General features: G+C 34.5%; 2 protein-coding genes across 2 annotated transcripts in view; one reads left to right on the top strand and one right to left on the bottom strand.

Moving 5' to 3' along the window:
* The window catches only part of LOC106871903 (DNA excision repair protein ERCC-1), a 39,061-nt gene extending 38,086 nt beyond the window's left edge, over positions 1–975 (bottom strand). The window contains exon 1 of the mRNA XM_014918662.2: positions 884–975. Within this exon, the coding sequence (XP_014774148.1) occupies positions 884–949 (66 nt within the window). The 5' untranslated portion in view covers positions 950–975. The remainder of the gene's footprint in view (positions 1–883) is intronic.
* Positions 976–1,219: 244 nt separating this feature from the next.
* LOC106871924 (A-kinase anchor protein 17A) lies at positions 1,220–13,149 on the top strand. The gene is made up of 4 exons (XM_014918684.2): positions 1,220–2,514; positions 4,193–4,341; positions 7,989–8,229; positions 8,536–13,149. Exons 1-4 carry the CDS (start codon positions 1,744–1,746, stop codon positions 8,827–8,829), a joined length of 1,455 nt encoding a protein of 484 aa, XP_014774170.1. The 5' UTR covers positions 1,220–1,743; the 3' UTR covers positions 8,830–13,149.
* Positions 13,150–14,608: the final 1,459 nt, after the last annotated feature.

Genomic DNA, 14,608 nt, shown 5'->3' with positions numbered 1-14,608 from the left:
TGTTTGCAATGTCCTGTACCCAGATATGCACCTATACATACAGGTGGATGTCGGTATGCACATACCTGTACGTATATATGCATATACTCATTTACTATTTGTTTTTATATATATATGTGTGTGTGTGTGTGTGTGTGTGTGTGTGCGCGTGCGTTTGTGTGTCTGTGTTTGTCCCAACATCGCTTGACAACCGATGCTGGTGTGTTTACATCCCCATAACTTAGCGGTTCGGCAAAAAGAGACCGATAGAATAAGTACTAGGCTTACAAAGAGTAAGTCCTGGGGTCGATTTGCTCGACTAAAGGCGGTGCTCCAGCATGGCCACAGTCAAAAGACTGAAACAAGTAAAAGAGAATATTCGTAATCTCCCACATCAAAAAAAAATGCATTTTTCAAAGAGAAGTGCAAAACTGCGTTAGCCCCCATTTGAGAGTCATTCAGCAGTTAGCTAATGGTTTAGGGTCTTTTGTGCCACGATTTCATTTTTGTTAGCATAAGCTCTGACAGTGATAGGAATGGAGATAAAAACAGAATATTTTTTTATGAAGATTTATAATCTTCATGTGGGCTAGGAACAAAGATGCAATAATTAAAAGCGAACCATTGCAAAAACAATTGCTGATTCTCGCTCTGTGTTGCCAATCGATCTACAGAATATAGTAAAACTTAAAATCATGCCCTAGCGTTTTAAAAGAATAGAGACAGGTTGGATAATGTACGATGATCACAACTGGAGCACTTTCCATCATAGTTCTGCTCTATCAGAGTAGATTCATTGAACTTATAGCCATTCCAAGCTTTGTTAGAACAAAAACTACATTTGAAGAAATGTGAATTTTCTGGAAGTCTGAGTTAAAATTACTAGATATGAATTTTAACCAACCTTCTGCTTGTGTGTCTCCATTTCTTCCAAGGAAGGAATTTGGAATAATCGACGTGCTCCCGCCATCCTCAAATCATTCAGATTAAATAGGATTTCCCTGAAAACTCAATTAGTGGAACGAGCTTCGTCCGCACTTATTCTTTCCGGTGTTGATTTTGTCAATTCACTACAAGAGGGTCACTTGTTTTTAGAAAAATTACGGAAAGAACAGTTATCGCTGAAAATTTGATCATTTTTATTTATTAATTTAATTTTTAGTCAAAATAACTATTGAGAAATTTTCCACTGCAAGTATTGTTCACTTATTTGAAAATCGTTTCGTTATCCCATTCCAGCTTTTGAATTATTGTGCATTATTTAAAATGGCGGCTCTCATTGTTGTGGAAACGATATTTACTCCATGAGTTTATCAAGTTTACATTCAACTCTGTCAGTGTAAATATAACTAATTTATGTATTATACCTTAGACTGTAAGTAATAATATTTTGTATGATAGTCCATTAACATATTTAGAGGAAATATGTATTTAGATGGAAACTATGTGCACAGATTGTGAAAAACAAAGCATATGTGGTCTCAGTCGAGATGTAACTGTCAACAATTGACCATGTCTTCATTGCTACTAACCCAGCTTGTCAGAAAGCATTTCTGTTTACATTCCCACAACTTTTTTTTGTATTTCTGTCTTTAAATCCTTTCAGTAACTGTCTCTTTATTTACATATGCAAATCCGATTTATACTAAGTTATTTTCCAATGTAAGCCCTGTTATTCTTCCCTCATCAAGAAAAAAAAAGTGAGAAGAAAGAAACCCCCATCTTGTGTATTTCATGTAAACTGTATAGTGATTAGTCGTCGCAATGTCCAACCCCGCTGTTTGCTCAGATGTATCGGACGCGGTTGAATTAAGTGAACAATTCAACCTCTATTTAAAACCTATTGCCCGGATAAATGTGTCCGTACAACTACCTCAATTGAAATGTCCTGGCAAAACAATTTCCAATTGGGAGGTGATGGAGAAAGTGAAAAACATGATCAAACCGCATATTTTTACATCGCTGAAAGTAACTAAAAGTACTCTCGATTTTATTCGACTTGAGGGAGAAGCTGAAAACAAAAGCCATGTAAAGGTTCTTTTATTGAAATTAGATGGTAAATCAATTAAACTTAGTGGATTTTCAGACACACTGCGTGTAAGGGCAGCTCCAGCCAAGATTCATTTCCCAACTCGCCACGATATGGCTTCTTATTTCAGAGATGCAAAGAATATCAACGAAATGAAGCCTGGAGAAAGACCTGATACTGTCTACTTCAAAGATTTGCCAACAAGATGGTTTACTGCTCAGAACGATTCCAACAAAGACAAGCCCAGTGAAACGGTATTAAACTCTGTATTTAGTGTGTTTGGTGAAATCCGATGTATAGATTTACCGGTTTTAGATCCGTACCGAAAACAAATGACAGAATCAAAGCCAGGCACTATACAAACGTTTTCATTTGGGCAAGATTTGACATTTGAAGCGTATGTACAATACAAGGAATATGTCGGTTTCATCAAAGCTATGGACTGTCTTCGTGGAATGAAATTGATGTACAGAGGAGAAGACAAAGCTTTGACTGCAAATATCAAGGTAATTATTTTCAGATCGTTGATTTTGCACGAAGGTAAAAATGCTGTAAAGATAATGTAGCATTTGAACTGAACTGTTTCACCGTATATAGTAACAACCATAATTTTATTATATTTGTAATAGCATTTTTTGTGTAAAATCAGTGTGACTTGGAACTTCTGAAGGAAGCTATTTCGTGAGAGTAACCAAAGTTGTTCTGCTCCGAGGACTGCTGATAGTGGAAATGACCAACATAAAACGTGTATGAATTATTGATTTATTATTATTTGATAAAAGATATTTAAAAATATCTTTATTATGGAGTTAATGAAATAAGTATGAAAAGAGGTGATCATAATAATAATAATAATAATAATTTAATGTTGACTGACTTATATTGATTCAGAGTAGGAAAGATTTCTGCTTACTTCAGTTAGTAAACAATACATACACTGTATTGTACTTGTTTCATTTGCTTGAAGTATTACGCTCAGATTATTTTGTAGGACTGAAAGGATAGGCATAGTAAACCATTTCCGTATGTACTACATTCGGTCCCGAAATGAAAACAAAGACTTCAGTGTTATCTCAATGACCCATATGGTGAAGTGATTTTAAAGTATTATTTTTATTGGCAAATGTGTATTTATTGCTTGAGGCCGTTACCATTAATTACTTGCATGGTATTGAACACATATCTGCAATATTGCCGTAGGAAAATGCCGCAGGGGAGTGTTCAGCATATTAAATATACATAAAGAAAGTTCTCATATATATAACATAGTGAGATGAAAAACTTAAACTGAAATTAGATATGCAATTAGTTTTTAAAAAAGGGACACTTCAATGGATGTGTGAAATTTCGGGAAAAAAAAAAAGCATTCAAGGGAGATAAGTAGTTGAAATTTCTATTTACATCGAAGACGATACAGAGTTCAGTCTTGTTTTTAAGCCTAGTAGTAAAAACATCAAGCATGCTTCAGCCGTATTGGACCTTTTCAGCAAAGCATATTCACACGAGTTGGCTGAGTTAAAGTAAATGTGCTTTGTCCATAGCTCCTAGACAACGCCAAATATAAATGTATAAAATTGTGTCCTAAGCTCCAAGGGATTTTCCAAGGTCAGAGCATACTACTCTCTTACTTTGTTATGTATGGTCTTTAGCTATTTACCGGTGTTGTTTCTATAATATTTACTATATAAGAGAGGAATTTTCAACTTAGCTCAGTTATTCCCAATGTATATAAACTAAACTTTCACTTCATAGTCAAGTAGTTTAATATTTCAAAGAGCATCTAGCCATGGCAATATGTGATGCCATAGTTATATGTTGAACAATTCAAACGATGGGAAATTGTTATGAATTGTTAAAAAACAAAAAAGAAATTTAATGTAAGATTTACAATCTTTTTTTAAGGTGAAAATTATTTTCTCAGTTTGTTTTTGATATGATTTTCTCTTTTTAGGTAGGAGTTGCATGGATGCTTTCCTTGATTGCAAGCAGCTTGTTATAGAGAGAGGGTAAAATTTATATTAAATGTTCTTTATTTGTTGCTAAGATAAATGGGTTATTCCTCGAGTAGATTTACTAAATAACCTCCCTTAAAATAGCAACTTGCTTTGACTTAGCTTAATTTATTGTATTGCATAAATGAAACAATGTATCTCTGCATTTAATCAATTGTCACTATTATAACAGGTTGACTTTGATAAAACTAAACACCTCTCAGAGAAAGCCATTCGAGACAGGAAAGCTGAGCGAGAAAGATTACAAGCAGCAGAGAGGGAACGTGTTGAACAAGAAAGGCGTAAAAAAGAAGAAGAAATTAGACAAAAGGAAAAAGAAAGGTTAGACCAAATAGTCATTATTTGTTTAACCATTTTAAGTTCACGTTTGTTTGTAAACTCCTCAAAGAGCTTACTTATAATTTTGCTCACTTCTAATCTTAATTATCATTGGACTAATGTCTTAGAGAATATAGTAAAGATAAAGATAATTCCTGGTTATTTTAACATCTGTTTTCCATGCTGGCATGGGTTGGATAATTTGACAGGAACTGGCAAGGTCAAGGACAACATAGAGGGTGTCTATGGCTTGATACCCTTCCTAATGCCAGCCATTTTATAGAGTGTACTGGGTGCTTTTTACATGGCATCAGCACCTACACCAATGCCTTTTATGTAGCACCTTGGTTTTAGCATCTCAATTGTCTTGTGGTGGGCGACAGCTGGTTAAATATATGTAATTTATGTTCAATTTTACAATATTAACTTTAAAATGATGGTTTAAAAAGTTGGTTAAGAAAGCAGTTGAGCATGATCTAGCATAAAATAAATAAATAAATGCGCCCTTTTAAAGCCTAGCCAGGCTCATGGGCCTGGTTTCAATGGCGTATGTGTTCCCCAGCTGGACGGGACGCCAGTCCATCGCAGCGTTACTCATTTTTGCCAGCTGAGTGGATTGGAGCAACATGAAACGAAGTGTTTTGCTCAAGAACACAACACGTCGCCCAGTCCAGGAATCGAAACCACAATCTTACGATCATGATGCTGACACCCTAACCACTAAGCCACACGCCTCCACATGATCTAGCATAGCATAGATAAATGGGCTGAAAACAAAAAACTTGATAATGACAACTGATTGACTGAAACCTTTCCATTCCAACCCATTGAAGATTGCTCCTGTTTCTGTGATACAAATTTCCTGTTTTAATGTGATTTAATTTAAAACCTTCTATCAAGTTTACATGTTAATTTATTATCCATATAACATCTTATTATGAACAGTTATTGTATTGAATGCTTCATTATTTTCAAAACTGAAACAAATCAGTGTATTTTAAGAGGAATATGGTAACAAAGGTGTCAAACCACAAATATTAACTAATGCTCATCTCGCAGTGAATGTACTGTAAATTGACAAGAGTTAAGTATAAACACCACCCCTACCAGCAGTTAAGTAGCTGGACTTCTGCTCAAAAGGTAAATTGTTTGATGTGTTCTCCAGGCAGTACCTTGCAGCTTTACTTAGCGTTTTGCTACAATTGAATGTATAGTTATTGGAAGACTATCCATTTTTATATTGGATCATTCTATAAATAATGCTTTTTTTTTCAATTGCATGAACTAAAAGTCAGAGGGGGACAGGATAAACTACCTGCATCAACTTACTATAAAAGCAGATAGTAATTTTACATTGTCCTTATTCTTAGTGTAAGTTTTGAAAAGTGAAGTTCAATTTTAACAGTTATTTTTTCAAAGCTATAATAGAAGTTACAAAGGAGCATATTCAGCTTTATGAGTTCAATAAAGACAACACTGCAACGGAAAGTACAAGGAATATTAATGCAGTATATAGAGGTCAGACAATAAGTGTAACCCAGAGTCAATGGTGGTTACAGAAATTCTGAGCCAGAAACTACAGCCTAGAAGACAAATCTTATCCAGGAAGATCTGTAGAGCTTGATGAAGACATCCTGCAAATCCTGATGGAAAAACATCCCATCGAAACTGTTTAGGAACTAGCAGAGAAGCTTGAATTTGGTCATTCAGCCATTCATTGACACCTGCATACCATTGGAAAAATCAGCAAATTGGGTCAATGGGTTCCTCACAAACTCTCTGAGTTTACAATTGACGGATGTTTGTCTTCATCTTGTTTGTTGTTAAAACAACGTTTTGACTGATATACCCCTCAGCCTTCATCAGGTGACTTGGGCAAATTTCGAACCTGGGTTCTCATTCCTAAGGTATTTTTCGATGATGTTATTATTACTATGATTCAGGTCACTGCCTGGAATCGAACTCGGAATGTTGGGGTTAAGAGCGCTGGCTACTAACTCCAAGATTCCGAGTTCGATTCCAGGCAGTGACCTGAATAATAATAATAATAACAACAACATTGAAAAATACCTTAAGAATGAGAACCCAGGTTCGAAATTTCCCCAAGACACCTGATGAAGGCTGGAGGGTATCAGCTGAAATGTTGTGTTAACAACAAACAAGATGAGGACAAATATCCGTCAATTGTAAATAATGTACATAATTCCTCATCTCTTAAATATAGAACTGTATTCTCTGAGTCTAATCATGTGTAGAGAGTGAATGTGTGCTCTTTGCTGTCACATCTCACTATCGTGAGATGTGACAGCAAAGTGAATAGTGACTGGTGACAAGAAATGGGTTCTCTATAAAAATGTCAAGCGCCGAAGACAGTGGGTAGGGAAAGGAGAAACACCAGCACCCCAGGCTAAAGAAGGTCTTCACCCATATAAAATATGAATGCTTTAGTCCACTTTGAACTTTTAAACCCAAACCAAATGATAACAAAGGAGATCTACTGTGATCAGCTTGGCTGGCTTAAGTCAGCACTAGGAGAAAAACAACCATCTTTGGTTTCAACACAAAAGGTGTTCTCACCAGAATAATGTTTGGCCACATACAGCAAGGATGACATTCCAAATGCTGGAGCAGTTTGAATGGGAAACGATACCCCACCCACCATATTTACTGGACATTACCTCATCAGAGTGATCAAAGTCATTTGGACAGAAAAAATATGAATTCTGTAGATGAAGTCAGAACAGTACTGGATGAGTATTTTTCATCAGGGTCAAGTGAATTTTGGAAGAGGGGCCTTGCAAATCTAGCAGATAGATAGAAGAGCATTTTAGAAAATGAGGGGGAGTATATTTTAGATCAAAAAAGAACTTTATCTTAATTTTGAAAAATAAACGAAGTATAAAAAAAACCTGCATTATTTATGAAATGACCCAATACATATCTAATTAGATAGGTGTGTTATCCAATCACAGATAATCCTCTATATCAAAGGTAACTTATGTGCCCTTTTTCTGTTTTCTATTTGCATTCTCACTCGTGCAAATACTTACACACACACACAGCCTTCGTCCCTTTTATCGCAGTCATTCTCAACCCTACTTGCCAGCCACTCTAATAGTATTTCTCTTTTCTCTATTTATTTCTTGCTATTATTGCTTTATCAGGCTTCTGTTTTATGCTTCATTTTCTCCCTACCCTGGAGGTCTGCAGAACATCTGTCTCCCTCTATTTTAGAAGTTTATATTTTCAACCCCACTCACATAATTTTTATCCTTTAAAATCATTTATTAATATATTATATTGTTATTAAATCTGAAAAGCTGCAGGCTAGCAGAATTGTTAGCACACCAGGCAAAATGCTTAGTGGCATTTCTGAGTTCAAATTCCGCCGAGGTTGGCTTTGCTTTTCATCCATTTGGCAGTTGATAAATTAAGTACCAGTTGAACATTGAGAATCAATGTAATCAACTAACCGCATCCCCTAAAATTAATGGCTTTGTGCCAAAATTTGAAATCATTATTAAGTCTGAAGTATGTTAAATCAATGCATTATTAGTACTAGGTCCACTTTTGCTACTTTTTAAACATTGATCTTTGACGAGAAATTAAATTGATTTAAATGTTATGGATTGGTGCCAATTTATTTACAGACTAAGAATTGAATATGAGAAACGAGAAAAGGAGCGCAAACTTGCAGAAAAACTACAACAACAGGAACTGCGTCGGCGCGAGAGGGAAGAGAAACGTCGGCAGAAACAAATTGCTAAACGCAAGCGAGAAGAGGAGGAAAAAGCTAGTCTCAAAGTTGCCCAAGAGAGCCGTAAGCTGTTGATAACTCAACGTAAACTGGATTCTTTACGCTTAATGAATGAAATATTCAACAATGTCAAGGTAAAATATCTTGTGCCTTTCGTTTCACTTTTGTTTTCTTTCTCCTTTGCAAATTCTTCCTTTCTTGAGCTTGTGCAACAATCATTGAAAACTTGGTTTTTTTGTTTTTGTTTTTTTGTCAACTTCAGCCAATGCCTTTTATCCGTAACTAAATGATATTAAGAACTTCCTTTCTTCCTCTAGAATTCAGTCTAAATACTCTGTCTAGATTTTCTTTCTCAGGACTACAATCATCTAAACTTTCTTTTCACCCTATACTTTTGTGCCTCTTTTACTCTCTGTCTCTAATGTCCTTCTGTTTTTCAGACTGTGAAGATGAAAGAGAACGAACTTCAACAGCAAGCAGCTCAAGAGAAAGAAAAACTGAGACAAATGGAATTGAGCAAACTGAAACAAATTGAGGAGGACAAGAAACGAGTCGAAGCTGAACTGAAGAAACAGATGGACATGAAAGAACAAGAGCGAGTACTTCGCGAAAGACTTCTTCGGAAAAGGCAAGCTGCTAAAGATCGACAAAAGGAGGAGAACCGTGAGGCTTTACGGATGAAACTTACTCAAAGTACTGTTCGCTTAAAGAGTGCGGTTGTTATGAAAAGATAACACTGCTCTTGTCTGGCTTTTAACCCTTTGGCATTCAGATTACTCTGTCAAATGTAATGCTTATTTATTCATATTATCTTGAATTAATCATGCATTATTTCCTAGCTTCAAGATTCCAATGATGTAATTATTTTTAGAACAACATTGTAGGGTTGATGTAAGAGGCCAGATCTAGCCAGTTTAAATGAGAAACAGGTAAAAACATTTGGGCTGGATGTGGCCAGTTTAAATGCTAAAGGGTTAACTGATATTTCCATCTACAGAAATGAAAGGTCAAGCTATTTAAGGTTAATGCTTATTTATTTTTAGTTGAAAACTTTGCAGTTTTACTTAATGTATTATTTTCATTTCTAACTACCTTTCCAATTATAATCATTTACTTTCTTATTTGATTTTAAATGTCTGCATTGCAAATGAGAAAGTTCTGAATATATTGAAGCTGTTTGCTGCTGGTTACGAATGACATAAGTTTAATGTGAGGCAAGGCACAGAGTTTTAATTTCATTGGTGAAAACTTGGTACCAACCCACTTCAGCAAATGGATAGAAATATAAGTATCAGACTAAATGATTCTCGTTTTAGAGGAGTTGATCTCAAAACTGTGAAAAATTAAATCATATACCAGCTTATATTTGACACTGCAGCACAAGAGTGCTTTTCCTAATTTTCCCTTTTTTTATGCTAAGTATCAGGTGGAGAGAAGATAGTATTCAAAAGTTGGCCTCTTATCTATTTTACTATTGTGACTCCTCCTCATAACAATAATTGTTCCAAAATGTGTAAATGCTAATCCAAATATATAAAATCCATGCTTGCATTGAATCATAAATATGAATTGATCAAAAAGATAAAGGCCAAACTTCAAACTGAGATCCAAAGTCTAAAAAATTCATATTTTTTGAAAACTATGTTGTGTACATTATTTACATGATTTGAACTATTTCACTAAGACTACACCAAGTTTTATTTGAGGTCCATCCCATTCTGTATTTCTTGAGAAAAACACAGCTTGGGAATTATTTTCTTTGAAATGTTATAAAAACTAAATTTTATATTATTTTATTATGTTTCTTTTGCCCTATTTGTAAGGTGTACAAGCTTTGAATACGTTACATGTTAATAACTAAATGTCCAAAATGATGAATGGTAGAGCATCAGAAACAATCCAACTTAAATGCTGGATACTGCTGAGGGTTTATTCATGATATGTGTTGTAATTAGGGAATCCATTGCTGGGATGAGTGTTTACAAGAATATTTATATGGATAATTCTTTGATTTGGTAGTAACAATTTTAGGAAGTGCTAAATGATTGCCCAACAATAAAAAGAACTTGTAACAGTTGTAACAGCAACAGAAAACATTCAATGAAAATATTTATGAGATTTTTGTGCACCACACCTAATATGCTTAATCATTCAAAAGTTTTTTTTAAGAACTTCACATTATAATACTTCAACGAACCAATTTCAATACATAAAGATATAAAGTAGCCAATTGATTTCCAGTTAAAGCTATTTCACTTGTTTTGTTGATATTTGTGAGGTCAGTGTTAATCTTAGAACAACACATTCACCCTTGTTTAAAATCTAAAGCTTTGTGTCTCTTTAAGAAATCAAGATCTCGCACACTGTAACATTCCAGAAACTTTTATTTCTGTATGTGAAGGTCCAATCTAGGGATCAAGTTTTGACTTTTCCTTTTCATTAGTGATGCACATGCAGTAACCAACATACTATATTTTATTGAACCAACTAAATGCCATATATATATATATATATATATATATATATATATACACACACACACACACACACACACACACACACACACATGCGCACACACACACAACACTAAGTATTTTGCCATTTGCTACAGACCTTATCTTGATCAGAACTTAATTCCTTATTGTAGTTTAATTTATATTAAGCCTTTAAATTGGAATTTGTGGGAAACAAAAGTTCACTAATTCTCTTAACTATTAAATAACCTAAAACTAACATTCAATATCACAGAAATGCTTTAACATGCAGTATTAAGTATCAGTTTACTATATTCTTGGAAATAAGAATATATCAAATGGTTTTATTATAATCTGTTATATTATGAAAGCAGTTTTAAAAATTTCTTTCACCATTGCCTTTTGTTTGTGGTATTTTATAAGATTTATGGCCCATTTAAGAAAAAAACATTTTATTGAAGAACCTTTTGCATGTTTTTTCTTTTCCACTTGATTCCTCATTGTCTTATAGAATTTTCTCACTTCCTTATGTCTAACTTGCAATTCTATTCAACATAAATTTTATAGAGAAAGCTTTGGAATATAACATTCTTTTTTCATCCAATGCCACTTTTATCATTCCATTTTTCTATAAATTTCAAAGACCGTATCATGTAATATAATTTTTTTAAAAATTTTCTTTGCATTCACTTTTAAATACATGTATAAATATCGGGTTTCCTTCAAGACATATCAAACTGCAGTAATTCTCTTATAGTTATTTCTGTTTTTTAGTGGTTAAAATGCTGTTTACAGTGTTCCAACTGGAAACTGGAAATTTCATGCCATAAAAATGCCTCATCTCATAAGAACTTCAAATCCTGGCCATTTGTTCTGTAAATCGTACTGTGTTTTTGTTGCACATCAGAAGTCTTAGGACATTATTTTACTTTGTGGTTGGGAAAGAATCTCAAAGTAGAAAAAGTTCCATGTAGATTTAGGAAAGCAAAATTAGACAAATTGTTTTATATAGATTTTGAGGGTGTATGTCAAATACAGACATGATAACATGAGAAAAAGAGGCTGTAACAAGTGGGTTAAGGTTGTGGTGGTGGTAGAAATAGAGATAGAAGGAAGTGAGAGCTCAACGGCAGTTTTCTTATTGAGCACTGGGGAATGAAGTCATACCTAAATCAAGTTGCCATTGAGATAAAGTGTTAAAAGATAACTGCGCTGCATGTTTGAAACTTATATTGTGGCACGTGTGTAGAATTGAGTGTGGAAGTGAAAAGGCCAAAATTTATAGTAAATGTGTTTTAAAGAAATGAGAATAGTAGATATCTTTCAAATTGTAATTTTGACCAATAATCATTGCCATTGATTCAATCCATGAGAATGTCTGAGTGCTTGCCACATTAAGATGCTTGGCTGATCTATGTAAAAATGTAAATTGATTCAAATCTTCACATATCGTTTTTTTGTTTTTGTTAAAATAATCAGTGTAGTAAAGCACTCTTAACCTTATCTTTTTTGACTGGGCTGTTCTCTAGTAATTTTCAGATTCCTTATTACTACATATATACATATACTTTAGCTGGGACTGAATTCAGAAATGTATTTATTTTTAATGTGCATAGAGGATAAGTTTTAAAACTTTGCATTACAATATAGGTTAGGAGTTCAGTCCTACTTGCTGTCTATATATATAATTAAGAATATGGACATGAGATAGATATTAGACTGACAGAAATGTGGCTTAGGTCAGAACACAAAAGCTGAGGTGATTTGTGTGAAAAACATGTAGTACTTGTAGCTTTTAAATTACTTAAAATGTATTCTTATGATAATATTACTATAATATAGCCTTTTTGTTGGACTGGATTCATGCTTGATTGTCTAAATGCTATTTCAAATGTGTCTGATTTGTACTGCAAAATATCTTTTCCTTTAGTGTCTGCAGTTCAGAGAGTTAAGTGTCTTCTCCAACATTATAGTATCATTGATAGACCATGAAATCATGCCCAACAGAGCGAGAGTTTAGTATTTCAGTATTTCATCTTTTTTTTCTTTTTTTTTCATAATTATTCCACAGTCAAGTTGGTAAAATCTATTTCACTATTTAGTTTTCATGACTGTCATAATGAACAGAAGTCATCACTAAACAATTGCTATCATAGTTTGTGTAAAGGATTTATTAATTTTCCTCAAGTACCACCAAACTAGATCTTCTAAATGTTTCCACCAATAAGGACAAATATTTATTTATATTTTCTTCACTTTTTATTTTATATTTATAGTAAAAGAAAAAACAAAAAAACTGCAAAGTTATTTATTGAATTCCTTTTTTTTTTTTATAAAATAAATTGTAACATGGAAGTTATTTTTTTATAAATAATGACAGCTTTTATACAATTAACTAATTAACTTGTTAATTGTGATCAGAATACATGATTGTGAATCTGCATATTTCATAATGATTGTCAACCTTTCAGACACACTTGCCTAAATATCTGGTTTAAAAGAAACCGTAACTGTATATATCTGTTATGTATTTCTGTATATAAATTCATAAGGAACAATAAAATTTTATTGTATTTTCAACTCTGTTTTATATTATTTTTTATTTATTAGCTTAACCTGGAAGAAGGGGCTGTTGTTCAAGGCCTTTACAGGCCCTCAAAAACTGGTGTGATCAATAAAGTTGATGTTCTTGAACAACTGTTGCAAAAGAACATTGACATGGAGAAAACTCCAGTGGGATAATTGACATTCTGGGAAAGAAGGTTTGAGAATGGTAATTATATAACTGAGGGAGTATTCTGCATACAAAATACAATATAGTAAGGTTAAAAAAAAACAGCCTTAACCAATGTCTTTGGTAAAGATGGTAGAGCAGAATTAACCCAGCTTAAGATTTTTATTTATTTATTAATTACCCAATTGTGGAGTGGTTTATTTCTTAATTCTTGTATGGCTTGATATACACCATTTTTGACCAGGATTTGGATTATTGTCCTAAAAATGTACTCAGCACCCCACATAAAAAAGTACTCAGTAAAGTGGTTGGCATTAGAAAGGGCATCCAGCCATAGTGACCATGCCAAAGCAGTGAGCAGAGCTTGGTGTAGTTTTCTGACTTGTTGATACCTTTCAAACCATCCTATCTATGCCAACATGAAAAAACATTTAATGATGCTGATGGATCCATGTTCATAATCTGAGCATTGCATACTGTGGTACTGTGTATCGAGAATTTGTTCCCCAGGGTCAGACTGTCAATCAAGTTCTACTGCAGCATTTGAGGGAGAACATTCTGCAAAAGCAGTCAGATCTGTGGAGCATGAAGAATTGGCTTCTTCATGACGACAATACACCCTGTCACCAAGCTCTCCTCACTCATGAGTCTCTCACCAAAAACATGATATCTCTTCCTCACCTGCCCTATTTGCCAGATTTAGCACCTACAGATTTCCCTCTCTTCTCCAAGATGAAAATGCAGCTCAAATGTTGCCATTTTAACACTGTTGTCGAGATCTAGAGCAAATCGCAGAAGGTCCCCCACTTGCTTATGGAAAACTACTTCCGGGCCCGGTTCCAAAAATCGCAGGAACGCTGGGACTAGTGTATTGCTGCACAAGGTGACTATTTCAAAGGAGATGATATTAAAACTTAGGTAAATAAGTTATTTTTTATTGAACATAGCTAATCCAGGAACTTTTTGATACCACCAGCCTTCGTGCTGGTAGCACATAAAAGCACCCACTACACTCATCATCGTTTAACGTCCGCTTTCCATGCTAGCATGGGTTGGACGACTTGACTGAGGACTGGTGAAACCGGATGGCAACACCAGGCTCCAATCTAAATTTGGCAGAGTTTCTACAGCTGGATGCCCTTCCTAACGCCAACCACTCAGAGAGTGTAGTAGGTGCTTTTACGTGTCACCTGCACAAAGGCCAGTCAGGCGATACTGGCAACGGCCACGCTCGAAATGGTGTCTTTTATGTGCCACTCGCACAAGCCAGTCCAGGGGCACTGGCAACGATCTCGCTCGAAAATC

The sequence above is a fragment of the Octopus bimaculoides genome, chromosome 13 (genome assembly GCF_001194135.2).
Source record: "Octopus bimaculoides isolate UCB-OBI-ISO-001 chromosome 13, ASM119413v2, whole genome shotgun sequence".
Classification (NCBI taxonomy): Eukaryota; Metazoa; Mollusca; class Cephalopoda; order Octopoda; family Octopodidae; genus Octopus; species Octopus bimaculoides.
The sequence above is the reverse complement of the archived record's forward strand: the minus strand, read 5'-3'. Positions and strand labels throughout refer to the sequence as shown.